The sequence below is a fragment of the Nannobrachium achirus genome, assembly GCF_963921795.1.
Source record: "Nannobrachium achirus genome assembly, chromosome: 16".
NCBI classification, from domain to species: domain Eukaryota; kingdom Metazoa; phylum Chordata; class Actinopteri; order Myctophiformes; family Myctophidae; genus Nannobrachium; species Nannobrachium achirus.
In genome coordinates, this window is record NC_137823.1 from 13,467,284 (window position 1) to 13,482,326 (window position 15,043).

The 15,043-nt window shown below is 46.8% G+C and overlaps 1 protein-coding gene across 2 annotated transcripts in view; it reads left to right on the top strand.

Annotated features, from left to right (window-relative positions):
• The window catches only part of LOC308301359 (kinesin-like protein KIF26A), a 161,463-nt gene that overhangs the window by 119,723 nt on the left and 26,697 nt on the right, over positions 1 to 15,043 (top strand). For both annotated transcript variants that reach the window (XM_080745321.1, XM_080745320.1), the window contains exons 8-13: positions 130 to 386; positions 7,206 to 7,386; positions 10,408 to 10,570; positions 11,508 to 11,670; positions 13,086 to 13,405; positions 14,082 to 14,772. In XM_080745321.1, coding sequence (XP_080601447.1) covers positions 130 to 386; positions 7,206 to 7,386; positions 10,408 to 10,570; positions 11,508 to 11,670; positions 13,086 to 13,405; positions 14,082 to 14,772 — 1,775 coding nt within the window. The remainder of the gene's footprint in view (positions 1 to 129; positions 387 to 7,205; positions 7,387 to 10,407; positions 10,571 to 11,507; positions 11,671 to 13,085; positions 13,406 to 14,081; positions 14,773 to 15,043) is intronic.

A 15,043-nucleotide genomic window follows, 5' to 3' on the forward strand; every position in this document is an offset into this window, starting at 1 on the left:
TTGCAAGAATGTAAAGTGTGTTATAAATAAAATGCATTATTATTATTATTATTACCCTTACCCTTATTATCTTTAATTATTCTTCTACTCTTCTTCTTCTTCGGTGGTGGTGGTTTTCTCCGCATTCAGGGAAGAGCTACACCATGCTGGGTAGAGAGTGCTCCACCCAGAGCCTGGGGGTGACGCCCACGGCCGTGTCGTGGCTGTACCGGGTGATGGAGGAGCGCAGGGAGCGCTGCGGCGCCTCCTACAGCGTGGGAGTGTCGGCGGTGGAGATCAGCGGTAGGGAGGAGACGCTCACCGACCTGCTGGCTCACCTGGGAGGAGGAGCCTCCTCCAACACCCCCTCAGTGCTGCTGAGAGAAGACCCCGTCTCTGGCTCTCAGGTCAGTTAAAGACCAACACTTTTCAACCTATCCAATTGGCCCTCACCAGTGTTGGGCAGTATTAGTTACTAGTAATACATTACTATAATATTATTACTTTACCCATGTAACGAGTAGAGTAAGGGATTACTCTGCCAAAACAGTAATATTATACCATATTAATTTGTGAAGAATATCCTAGTTAAATATTACTCTGGTTTTGTCGGCAGTCTTTTGAAAACATTTAGTTTAACAAAACTTCGCCAGCCAAAATAGAATGGTTTGTTGGTAGATTAGCCGTGAAATTTCTATTATTATATTATGATCTGAACAGCATTCATTTTACAAGACCCATCAGCGCAATATCATGTAGTCTTCATCCCCTAACCATCACGCGATCCCCGTTGTATTCTCACCACAGTCACCAGCGAAATGGCTCGATCTGCATTGGCATAGAGTGGCGGTTTTGGCATCTTCTCCCCGTGCGTTTCGCGTGCGCGATCCGTTCACGTAAATGTGGGCGCAAATAATCCAAGTATGACTGTACAGTCCATGTGAATATTTTCGCTAGCTTAGCCCCTAGCACTCCAGCTATGCTAATGCTATCGTCTAAACAGAAAATGGATGGGAGCTGGGAAGGTTTAGCAGGGAAAGGACCTGACGTCACTTCCGCTTCATGTCAGAGGAGCCATGCGCTATCGATGGACGAGCGGTGACTAGGGAAGGTTAGACGATCACCGATTTTCGGATAAAAATCATTTATTTCGTTTTTAATTACCCAGTACGGTAAATTCCGGTCTGGCTGAGACTCCTTGCTCAGATATCCGGTGGTCAAGAGAGATTGCTGCTATATTTTACAGCCATTTTGGCTGATTGTTGACTCTTATTATGATTATAATATAATATAATTGTCACGGATGAAGAGCAGAAGAACCCGGAAGCAGAGCCACAACAAACCAAGTAGACTTTTAAAGTATTTAATGAAGCAATAAGCAAACCTTACATGAAGTAGACCATGGCATTAAAGGAGCAAGGCAGGAACATCATGACAACAGGTTGCACAGGAACATCATGGTGACAGGTAGAGTTATGAACTGACAATGAGTGTTTGCATTGAGTCCAGTTATATAGTGAGCAGGTTGATTGGGGAAGTGTTCACAGGTGTGTAATTGGCATGGCAATGCAGGGCTGATGAGGGAGTGGGAACAGGTGAGTAACTGGGACTGTGAGGAGGAATGGAATGTGGGAGTGTTCCAAGTGGGGACATGGTCTGTGGAGAGGCAGACCGTGACAGTACCCCCCTCTCAAGGGACGGATTCCAGACGTCCCACCAGGCTGGCCCGGAACACGGAGCAGGGTGGGTGGAGGGGGGCTGGAGGAGAGGGACTGGGGCCTAGCAGGTGACATCAGGCGGGCGACCAGGATGATGTCCCCAGGCCGAGCAGGTGACTTCAGGCGGACGACCAGGATGATGGCCCCAGGCCGAGCAGGTGACTTCAGGCGGACGACCATGGACTGGGGCCGAGCAGGAGACGTCAGGCGGGCGGCCTGGATGCTGAGACAAGACGTCGTCAGGCAGGCGGCCTGGATGCTGAACTGGAGTTGAGCCGATGTCAGGTGGACGACCAGGATGATAGACCAGGTCAGCAAAGATGTCATCTGGTGGACGACCAGGAGGTTGAGACGAGGTAGTGAAGCAGGAGACATCAGGAGACTCTGGAGGCGATGCTGCAGATGACACCAGGGATGCTGCAACTGCTGGAGTCAGCACCAGGGATGATGCAGGCTCTGGAGACGGCGCCATGGATACCGCAGGCTCTGGAGGCGGCGCCAGGGATGCTGCAGGCTCTGGAGGTGGCGACGCAGCAGGCTCTGGAGGCGACGCAGCAGGCTCTGGAGGCGACGCAGAAGCTGCAGGCTCTGGAGGTGACGCAGATGCTGGAGGTTCTGGAGGTGATGCAGCAGGCTCTGGAAGCGACGCCAGGGATGCTGCAACCGATGCCAGGGATGCTGCAAGCGACGCCAGTGATGCTGCAAGCTGTGGAGGCAGTGACGCAGGTGCATGAGGCAGCGACACAGGTGCTGGAGGCTGCACCAGGGACGCCGCAGGTGCTGGAAGCGGAGCAGGTGCTGGAGGCGGCGGCGTTGTAGACTGGGCCGCTGGCAACTCGGCAGACTCTGGAGACAGGACCCCAGATGCCGTTGAAGACGGGACCCCAGACAGCGCTGCAGACTCTGTAGACAGGACCCCAGACGACGCTGCAGACTCTGGAGCAGACTCTGTAGACGTGACCCCAGACGGCGCTGGAGACTCTGGAGACTGGACCCCAGAGGACGGAGAGAGCAGGAAGCAGCTGAACAGAAAGCCAAGGACCAGGCCTTCCATGACCTCGGACATACACAGGTCACCAGTGGAGCTGACTGACGAGGGCTCTGGTAGGTCATCGGCCGACAGGGATGCTGTGGGGGCAGAGGGCGCAGGCAGCTCATCTAGGAAGATGGCTGGCAAGGGCTCTGGCAGGTCAGCAGCAGATACAGCCGATGAGGATGCAGAGGGCGCAGGCAGACTGGGCTCCAGGACGGACTCTGGCTCCGAGGTGTTGGACAGGACGAGCTCTGGCTCCGACACGCTGGGCAGTACGAGCTCTGGCAGTGGAGGTTTGTAGATACTGGGCAGCCCGTGGTTCCCCACACAAATGGCCAAACGAGAACCCTCGAATGGATCTGTAGGTGGGGGCTGGTTGCTAGCATGCTGGCTGCTAGCATGCTGGTTGCTAGTCAATTGAAAGCTAGCAAGCTGAAAGCTAGCTGGCTGGATAGCTGCTGGCTGAGTGGGCTTGGTGGCTAAAAGACCCTGGGAGATATTGCCCCGTTTGTTGGAATTACGGGGACCTCCCCGAGCCAGACTCGTGCCCAATTTCGATTCTTTGACTGGGTCAGGATACACAGGAATTTGAACACGACTTTGAATATACGAAAGAAGGTCAACATACTGGAATTTCTGCTGGTTAGCAACAGGGCTAGTGGGTTGCAGGCCCATCACTCCTAGCCTAATAGTTTGAGAAGCTGGCTGGAAAACATGTTGTGAGCTAGTCTCAAAGTTCTTAAGTCTCTCACGGACCACATTCAAATGGGGAACAAAATGATTAACCCATGGCCGCTCTTTAAACCACTGTTGCTGGATAGAAATCTCCTTTAGATGTACAGCACGCAGGTTAGGGGGAGAGGCCAAGAGACAATCAACAGCATTCTCAAAGTCCACCACCTTCCTCCTAAAAAGTTGTAACTCTGCTGGGTTCATATTAGTGGTCAGTTCATACTGTCACGGATGAAGAGCAGAAGAACCCGGAAGCAGAGCCACAACAAACCAAGTAGACTTTTAAAGTATTTAATGAAGCAATAAGCAAACCTTACATGAAGTAGACCATGGCATTAAAGGAGCAAGGCAGGAACATCATGACAACAGGTTGCACAGGAACATCATGGTGACAGGTAGAGTTATGAACTGACAATGAGTGTTTGCATTGAGTCCAGTTATATAGTGAGCAGGTTGATTGGGGAAGTGTTCACAGGTGTGTAATTGGCATGGCAATGCAGGGCTGATGAGGGAGTGGGAACAGGTGAGTAACTGGGACTGTGAGGAGGAATGGAATGTGGGAGTGTTCCAAGTGGGGACATGGTCTGTGGAGAGGCAGACCGTGACAATAATATAATATAATATAATATAATATAATATAATATAATATATTACTCTTGATTCCAAGTAAAAAGTAATATAATATTATTTATTGTGTAATAAGTAACATATTATTCTCCTGAGTAATATTGCCCAACACTGGTCCTCACTAATGTTCCAGATAAAAGAGCGCAATTATTTTCTTCTTGGTCTGGTTCTCTTCTTGGTCTGGAGGTGACATCGTCGTTGGGCAGAAAAATAACAACATGTTTTAAAAACATATTGTTATTGTTATCATCGAGAGAACAACTTTTCAGGAATAGAAAGCCTGCCGTTTCTATAGGGTGTGCCAAATGTAGTTCTAAGAGCGCCATTTCTTGGGACAACACAGCCTTACACAGGTGTTCTGATTAGACTATAGCGTTAGTTCTATGCAATCAAACAATTGAAACACCTGTGTTTTGTCCCAAGAAATGGCCGCTAAGGACTACAATGACGTAGCCGCTGGCACACACTATTAGCTTAGATTCCCCATCGATGATGTCACTGGTAGAAGGGTTTCTGAACTGCACACAGCCCTCCTATGAGACACAGACCAAGTAGAAAAAAATTGCCATTTTATCATGAACATAATTGAGGACCAATTACAATATATGAAGAAAAGTGGTGAAATCGTCCTTTAAAGCACTGTTTCCCAAACAGTGTCTGGACCCATTTTTCGGTCGCATGCAGACACATTATGGGTCACAAGTAAATAAATATCACTTTATATTTTGGGGGGGATTTCCTGTATTTTGTTTTTTAATTATTATAAAAGCTAGAAAGTGTGGGAACCACTGAGTTAAAGCATTGGTTTTCAAATGATTTTCTACATTTCATTCATTTGAAAACTTCGTAATGAGTAGGCCTACTTTATGTTTATTTTGATAGCAATCCTTTTGTACTTTTACTATGCATTGCAGTATTGATACTTTCACTTAAAGGAAGGGTAACATAACGGGCACTACTTTGTGTCAATAGAACAGTGACATAGTTGTGAATATATTTGCCAATGCAACTATACCCTGAAAGGGTTAATATTGGGAGCTGTAGGAAGAAGGAGGTCCCAACTCCCGAGGCACCGCCCAGCCGCCTCGGAATGTGACGAGCCAAAACAGTGCGTCATCTGTGGGACACGCTCACGTGACCCAGTGTTAAGTGGATGGGAAAAGGCTGTGGGAATTACGCTATTGTATACTTTAATAATAAAGATAAATACATAACATTGTTAATGACCATGACCAACGATCTGAATTCTGTCCCCTCGTATATTATTTTATTAATTTACGTGACTGATTTCGCTATATTCATATTGAAAACAAGTGCTTGCAGTCGCGAGGGGCGTGTCTTGACTCGCTCCAGGCTTGCTAGAGCGGCTACTGGAGCTCTGCCCGGCCCAGCGGCCGGGCTCATCCGTGGGTAGAACTAACAGAGGAGAGGGGACTCGGTGTTTGGTTATGGAGGTTTTTTCCAGTTTTTTTACGATGACCAACGATATGTATGCTATCACACGTTGTGTTATGTTTCGTAATTGATGGGACTGATTTCGCTGTATTCATGCTGAAGCACATGCAGCTCGCACGAGTCTACAGTCGCGAGGGAGGGGGGGGGGGGGTCTTGACTTCGCTCCAGGCTTTGTGGATAGCGGCTGCTGTTCGCTGTTCATGCCGCGATGAGAGGTTCATGTGCGGGATGAACAAGCCATTGTGACTCGGTGATTTTTATGGAGCTTTTCTTTCCCGGGCCGTTTCTGGGACAAATCATCATGACAAAATAAGATAAATAGGGGTCAGCCGGACAGGGCGACTATTTGTGAGGATAAGTGAATAATAATTAGAAGATAGAGTTAAAATAAAACATTAAACCAAGCACTTTGGCCGAGGCTTGCGCTCGCATCTACGCTCGGGACTCGTGTGTAAAGTATAAGTAGCCAACATTTACTCAAGTATTAAACCAAGCACTTTGTACCGAGGCTTGTCATCATTGTGAGTGGATGAGAGCCGCTCGCCCGCTAAAGTAACTAAGTAGCCTACATTTACTCAAGTATTGATTGTACTTTGAGGTGGAGATAGCCTTCTTCTAATCGGCTCGCCTGCAGTCGGTAACTAAGTACGCTACATTTACTCAGATACTGTACTTACGTAGGGCCCTACACTTTTGAGGTATTTTTACTTTATTGGAGTGTTTTACATTTCAGTACTTTTATTTCTACTCCACTTCATCTCAAAATAAATCATTGTAGGCTACTTTTACTCCTCTGCAGTTATTTAAAAAAAAAAGTTATTAAAAATACTTTGTTTAATTATTATTACAAACCATTCATTAATTACTATATATACATCGGCCATTTGAAATTAGCCGATCTACAAGCTCACAGTGCGTGACAGACATTTTCTTGTAACGGTTTATTTCTACATTGTAGTATCGATACTGTTACTTGTTGATACTTTTACTTGAGTACAAAATATGAGTACTTCTTCCACCGCTGCGCTGTCAGTCCGTGCAGCCGTGCTGACAAGGAAACAGCAAGGGGGGCGTGTCCAGCTTGCATTTCACCGAGACAAGAGGGCAGGAGAGAGTCTCTTGTTTACGTCATTTTCACGCGACAACTTTATTTCCGAAGTTATTTCCCAAAATGGCCCCAGTTGGTCTTATTAATTTATAAACCTCAAATGTAACTATATATTTCCAAACTAATATGACTCAAATATATGTTAAAAATACTTAGGGGGACCTTTAGAGACATGTGTCAACAGTTTTACAAGGCAAATTTCATGGTGCCTACACTTTAAAGGAGCTATAGTCAACTTTTTCTTGAAAAACGGATGCTAAAATAAAAATAATGTTTCGAAAATATTTTATCAAAAAATAAGCTTCATATACAGTATGTGTTTCTATTAATAAATTACCACAAAAAGCATACAATAATGATAAAATAATCATTTTGGCCATTGTCAGACCAACACTTTGTTTACATTCTAGTCTATAGACTAGGATGTAAACAAAGTGTCGGCCCTACAATGAAAAAGTTGACTATAGCTCCTTTAAGTAAAACATTTGAATACTTCTTTCCAACTCTGTCTAAATGACATACTGTGGTGTTGTGTGTTGCTTGTGTTGTGTAGCTCCAGAACCAGTGTGTGTTGCGTGCGCCCACGGCGGAGCGGGCAGCGTTCCTCCTGGACACGGCGCTGGCGGTGAGGAGCAGCGCGCCTCCCTGTGAGGAGGAGAGCATCAGGAGGAACTCCCACCTCCTCTTCACTCTGCACCTCCAACAGCAGCACACCCACAGCAGCAAGACAGCCAGTAAGGAGCTCTACACCAGGGGTTCCCAAACCTTTTTGACTCAGGGCACCCCTGTAAATAACTGTTTCATCCACAGCACCCCTGAATTACACTGATCATTTTTAGAATCTTATACATCCTGTTGGCGAAATATCTGTTTCCATCAGAACTGACTGAAAATAATGTTATACTTGACGTTTAACCACTTGAACCCCAGCATGCCTACTTTGGGGGGAAGGTTCACCAAAAATAGCCGATCTACAAGCTCACAACGCTGTGACGCGTTGTGACGCGTTGTGAACTTGTAGTTCGGCTATTTTTGTTGAAGAGAGTTGTCGTAGATGGAAAATGTGTGTGTATGTGTATGACGTGCGTGGTTAAAATGATTTTAGTCAGGTATACCATTATGGAATAGATTCAGGTTAGATTTTTAATTCTAAATCCTAATCCTAAAAAAACAATCTAAGTTTAGTTTAAAGTTTTCTGTATTTTATTCTTATTTGTGTGCTGGTGTCAATAGCAGATTTACAAGCTTACAGCATGTTGTAGATCTGCTATTTTTCACTTTTTTTTCTTCTTTGCCATTTTCCATACACCAGTGAGCTTTTCCTTTCCATCCTAAAAGTTATAGTAATAGAAATGTGTGTGTGTGTGTGTGTGTGTGTGTGTGTGTGTGTGTGTGTGTGTGTGTGTGTGTGTGTGTGTGTGTGTGTGTGTGTGTGTGTGTGTGTGTGTGTGTGTGTGTGTGTGTGTGTGCGCACACATGTGTGTGTGTTGCGCGTGCGTGCGTGTCTGTGTGTGCAAGTGTACATACATGTGTGCATGTGCGCTTTGTCTCATTAGCATAGTTTCATTACAGTGACTTTGAGCAGCTAGGAGTTATCGTGACCTATATTTAAGGCCTGGTAATTAATTAACGAGCCATGCATTCTATTAACCGCTGACTCATCGTTAGTAAATAACATCAGTGTAGTCATTAACACTACCTACTGTAACACCGCGTGTCCACCAGACTTTTCTTCTTCCTTGTCTAAATTAGGGCAATAACGAAAAAGTTGTGTAATGAAGTTGACTCAGTCGACTTCATTACACAAGAAAAAATACTTTCTATTGAAAAAATACTTTCTATTGTGAAAATAGCAGAACTAATGTGAGCATGTAGATCGGCTATTTTCACAATTTCTGCCTCTATATATTTGACAATTTGGACAATGTTTAATTTGTCATTTCATAGGTATTAAAACATCCTTAAATTGGCACTTCAGAAATGTGCAGATACCCTCTTTACACTTAAACTTTACGCTGGTTTGTTTACAGTTGAGCGAGAAAACAATGTTTCACATTAAGTTCATTTGGGGACCCCCCAAAATAATTGGGGGGTTGTGTGTGATGTGATGACGTCATCAATCGATAAAGTCGACTTCAACTCAACCTTTTTACTGAGTCGAGGCGACTTGCAAAAATCACGAGTCGTTTGCCCTCCTAGTCTAAAAGCACTTCTTGGCGTCTGAGTTGAACGATATTTTCTTGTCTAGCGACTCCCTGATAGCCTGTCACTGTGGTAGGCATTATCATTTACCTCCTTGGAAGGCCTGACGCTCCTATAAATGATCATCTGGAATGAGTGTGTGTGTGTGTGTGTGTGTGTGTGTGTGTGTGTGTGTGTGTGTGTGTGTGTGTGTGTGTGTGTGTGTGTGTGTGTGTGTGTGTGTGTGTGTGTGTGCGTGTGTGCGTGCGTGTGCTTATGCGTGAATGGTGCTGACGCCGGCGCTGTATTTATAATAAATCATAAGTTCACTGCTCATATTAACTTCGCGGTCTCACCTTGAATTATGTGAATTATGGGCGGGGACTTTATTTATCACGCCAAGGTGACCTGCCTCATCATCACGCCGTACATCACAAAGCTGCAAACTAAAACTGATTACAGAGAGAGAGAGAGAGAGAGAGAGAGAGAGAGAGAGAGAGAAGTCAGAAAACTAAGAGGAGAGATAGATTTGAAATCCCCTTGAAATGATGAGGATGGGATTTTTCTGTGTGTCTCAGTCTGTAAATATGTATACAGTAGCTATTTGTATTAGTTGACAAGTTTGATGTGTTAATTATGTTCTTTTGATGAACTCAATACCAAGGACCACAATGGAAACACAAATGGAAGTCGCCAGGACTTTGTTGTGCCATCCTTTTAGACTAATAAACTACGGTATTCAAAAATGTGGACCTCTATGGGGACCACAGGTCACATACAATACAGAGTTTAAGCAACAACGGTTTTCAGGACGGCAACACCAGGCGGAAGTACCACTGCTATGACCGTAGCAGTCAAAATCGTTAAGCAAACAGCTGCAGGCTACGGGTTCCCACCCCTTTTACTGAACTCTTTGGAGACGTGTCTATGCAGCAGACGTTGTAGACGTTACGTGGAAAGTTAATTGCTGTTGTAGTAGAATGGGCTGAGACTGCATCAGTCGAGCACTGATCCATTTCCGGTTACCTTAGCGGACAGTTGTAGACGTCCTTGCTTAAATTCCCTAATGTCAGAGAGAGAAGGATGAGGCTGACAGGGCGTTGCGTCAGGCCCAGTCCCGAGTTGGTGATGGCTAGACCGCACTCTAGCATCACAAAGTATTCAATCAATCAACCAAAACATGATCTCTTCCTCCCTCTCTCTCCCTCTCTCTCCCTGCATCCCCATCTCTCTCTCTCTCTCTCTCTCTCTCAATTCAATTCAAAGGGATTTATTGGCATGAGAAAACAAAATATGTACAAGTGAAAGGAGTGAAAACGTTTTCATGTATCAAGGTTGACACAATGATCAGTAGCCTTCTCTTTAAGGTGGTTGTGTCCCATTTGATATCCTTCTCCTATCACAGCAGCTCATGAATCTTGCTGCTGTGTTTGCACATTGTTGTACTTCACCAAGCAGATATGGGATTTTTTTTTTATAACATTGGTGATGTTTAAATTGTCAATCTCTCTCTCTCTCTCTCTCTCTCTCTCTCTCTCTCTCTCTCTCTCTCTCTCTCTCTCTCTCTCTCTCAGTGTCAGGAGGGAGCTGTCGCCTCCATCTGTTGGACCTGGGCAGCTGTGAGACGGACATCAGCGGGAGCAGAGAGACGGGTGGTGTACGCAGCAGCCTGTCTCTGTCCGCCCTGGGCAACGTCCTGCTGGCCCTGGCTAACGGAGCTAAACACGTCCCTTACAGGTAACCACACCCACCAACAGGTAGAGGTAAAATACTCAATTAAAAGTACTCAAGTAAGTTCTCAACAGTTTTTTGAGGATCTGTACTTTTAAAGTAATTTTTAAATGCTCTACTATTACTCTTACTTTCAGTAATTTAAGTAGTAAATACTGAGAAATGAGTAATGAGTAAAAAGGGGTAGAGTGGCCGGATGTAGAACCGCAAGGTTCCCAGTTCGATCCCGGGCTCCCCCAGAGTTACTCTTGAAGTGTCCTTTAGCAAGACTCTGAGGGCTCTATTTTGATTGTCTTAAGTACCAGAGCTCTTATGCCTTAACTTAAAGGCCTGTCCATACTGTCTCCGACCACTGAACTTTTTGTCGAAAAGGTCCGGTTCAAGTACAAAATGGCATCACTCGCATCTTCTGAAAAGCATTACCACGGATTAGAGTTTGGAAAGCTGCACGTCGGAAAGTCAGAACACAAAGTTCGGTGGCCGGAGACAGTATGGACAGGCCTTTAAGTTAAGGCATAAGAGCTGGTACTTAAGACAATCAAAATAGAGCCCTGAGACTCAAATTGCATGGTTTCCTCCAACATCGGTGTATGAATGTGTGTGTGAATGGGTGAATGTGATGCACAATCTATGTAAAGCGCTTTGGAATAAAGCGCTATATAAATGCACCTAATTACCCAGAGACAGTAAGCTGACCAAGTTGAGGTGTATATACAGTATGTTACAGTTAGATTGGGTAACTCAGTTAGGTCGTGGTAAGAGCACTCGTTTTGTTCGTTGTCGTTGTTGTGGATCAAAGCGACCGCTTGTTCCGCCCCGCGCCGCACGACGAGCGCTCCGGTTCTCGATCTAACTGATTCTCGATCTAGCGGTGACATATATAATCATATATAGAGACAATAAACTGACCATGTCGTGGACGGTGTGTGTATGTATATTGTAGGGACAGTAAGTTGACCATGCTGCTCAGAGAAGCTCTGGGGAACATCAACTGTAGGACCATCATGGTGGCCCATGTCTCTGACTCCCCCGTCAACTACATGGAGACTCTGACCACCGTACAACTGGCCTCACGCATCCAGAGGATGAGGAAGACCAAGACCAAGGTATACAGTGCACTCGTACAGTATCACTACACCACTACACGCACACGCACGCACTCATACATACACACACACATGCTTCGCTTTAGACTTTATTCTAATATTGGGTATCAGATTCACAAAGGTCCCAAAAAAGTAAGGAATGGTATTTCATCGATAGCTTCATCGATAGCTTGATTGATGTCAATGTGTACGTACCCTGATAGCTATATCTGTGGCAAAGACTTGTCGGTGTCCGTGGCACATTCTAGAGTTTGTTTTCACATGACATTATAATGTTCTTATTTTGATCATAAGACCGAATTACTGAATGTCATTCCCCAGGTTTTCTTCAAAATATGTTTGAAATTCATTCACTATGACACTATGGCATATACTAGGAGTCCACTACTACAGATATTTTAGACTTTTCAAGGACCCCCATAACTCTGAGAGTGAGAGAGAGTTAGGTTAGTTACTGACTTGAAAAACGAATTCGTTACGTTACTCCGCTACCCAATGACAAAAGTAAAGTAACAAGCTACTTTTTCCGTTACCGACCATTAAAACCCACCTGCGTGGAAGTTTGGTAAACATGAAAAAGACAAAAGAGTGCAGCCTCCTTTTTAGCTCATGCGTCCTCTTCAAAAGGCAGATGCTCCCCAGCGTTAAACTGTACAGTACCTCGGTGCTGTGGCGTTGTCATGGCGGCTTTACCGGAGTTAAATGGCCGGGTCCGAATACACCGTTGTCCGCCGCCGATAATGCGAGTGGTATCCACACGATCCGATGATGTAGCTCCACTTTAATACCCTGCCGACGTGAACTTTTACACACGGGCAAACTAAAGGCACGGACGCTACTAATATCTCCCCGTTGTGAGGAAGGATCAACATGTATATTACAGACGGACGCAGCAGCTTCTGTCATTGTTTCGTAGGACACACGGAGCACCAGAAGTCCAGAACAGTGAGTGATTTCCTGGTTTCAAGATGACGCGCATTGCAGAGCGATTGGCTGACTGGAGTAACTTGTTAATGGGAGTATACGTTTTGTGAATTAAGTGACGGGAGAACTGCGTTGCATCAGGGGGCGGACCGCCTTTGTGGCAACAGAAAGAACAGGGAATTATAGGTCTTAAATACTTAATTAACGCCGCTATGTTTTGGGAAATGTAACTGGTAACGATCCCGCTATATTGTATAAAGTAACTCGTTAGTTTACTACGTTACCGCCAAACCTAACGCTGTTACGTAACGCCGTTAGTTATAACACTGTTACACCCAACACTGGTCAAGACCACCTTCAGTTAAGGAACCCCAAAGGTCCAGGGCTAGCTCTTTATGGGTTTCTAGTAATATTATTGTCCGTTCATTTTGTATGTCCTTGGCAAAAATATAATTTGAACAAAAATGTGCTTTCTGTTGGTCTCCATCCAGTCTGCGTCCAGCTCCTCCGGGGGGGACAGCTCCTGTGAGGAGGGGGGCCGGCCAGCAGGGGGCAGCAGACCCTCCTCCTCCTCCTCTCACCTCCGACCCCTCTACCCCCGCACGGTGGCCCTGGATCCGGACGTCCCCCCGCCCCGGTCCGCCGAGCAGGGCTACTCGTCCAGCAGCGAGCAGTCCTGCGACACAGTGATCTACGTGGGACCCGGGGGGGCCGCCGTCTCGGACCGGGACCTCAGCGACAACGAGGGGCCCCCGGCCTCCGTCCCCATCATCCCCTCGCTCAACAAGAGGCTGAGGATCAACCGTCCCAGGTCAGTCAGACCGTAGGCCGTATTTAGTATGAAAACCTGCAGATCATGTCCGTCAGTCTGTCCGTGCATGTGTGCGTCACGCCTCATGTTACGCTTCATATTATGGCCAAGATCCCTGATGCCATCAATGTTAAGCCCATATCTGGGAATGCGCTTATATGGACATATTCAGTCAGTCACATGGAGAGGTTTCCACCCGGCAGAGACGAATTGATTGTGACCATAGGGCGCATTTAGTATGAACACCTGCAGATCATGTCCGTCTGTCTGTCCGTCCGTCCATGCCTGCGTGCGTCACGGCTCTTGTTACGCTCCATATATGGCCAAGATCCCTGATGTCATCAATATTAAGCCCATATCTAGGAATGCTCTTATATGACATATTGTGTCAGTTTCATGAGTGTGATTGTCGCAAGGCGACTTCCAAATTATTCTGTCTTTGTCCCTTTTATACCCATATATGGAGATCCCTGATGTCACCAATATTAAGCCCATATCTGGGAATGCCCATATATGGACATATTGTCAGTCTCAGTTTCAGCGCGGCCTTGCTTCTCGCCCTTAGGGCGTCTTACTGGTAGTAAGTCAATTGAATAATGTAAATTTGTCTGTATCGATTAAACAAATGACTTCCAGGCATTAACTGTTTGCCCCCCCCCCCTCTAATCTGGTTCAGGCCGAGGTCTGACGGAGACCACCTGAAGTGCGACACGTTCCGCGAGCTCCAGGAGAGGCTGACCTGCATCGACGGCAGCGAGGGTCCCGCTAGGACCGCGACAGAGGGTCCCTCCGTGACCACGACAGAAGGTCCCGCCGCGACCGTGGAAGAGGCCGCGGCACCGAGCATACAGACCGAGAGCACTGACTCGGCCTCTTCCCTTCCCCAAGCCGATAAACCCCCCTCCCAAAGCCCATCGACGACGACCTCCGCCAAACCCGCCCGGGAACGTTCCAAATCACCCTCGTCGTCGTCCGCGGGCGGGATCGTCCCGACGGACGCCGCATCCAAAAGAACCCGCGGCGACGGGGAGAAGGTGGTGTCTCCTCGCGGGTCTCTTCCAGGTCCGGGTCCGGGCGCCAAGCCCAGCAGGCGTTCGTCTGCCCAGATCGTGAAGTCCGAGGAAGAGCCGGCGGCGGTGGTGCGGGAGAAGACGTACCTCGGTAAAGGGACGTTGTCCGCCCCCAAACCCTTCGACTCTCCCTCCATACCGCGAGCCTCCCTCCCTGCTGCTGCTGCTGCTAGAGCGCCCCCTGTGGGAGACAACAGCGAGCGAGGAGGAGCGCTCGGACAACGGCGCGACGTCACCGAGGGTGTTGTTGTTGTCGGGGAGGAGAGGTCTTCTCATGTGCACAGGGACCCTGTGGAGGTGAGTCGTCTACGGGCTGTATTTTTGGGATGGTGTTTATCACGTCAAAAATCAGGTAGGTAGAAGGTAGGATAAGTGATTTCACTTAAGTTTCAGTTTCAGTTTTCATGTAGGTGACATGTAGGGGCCTTCCTCCAATCATGACGGGCCTTGGTGGATTGGATTGGAGGAAAACCTGTCACCCAAAAGTTTTGGTGGAGCAACTGAAACTGCCTCTTTCTCCAGACAGGGGATAAGGCTGAAGTCCAAACATGGACCATTCTATAGCAAC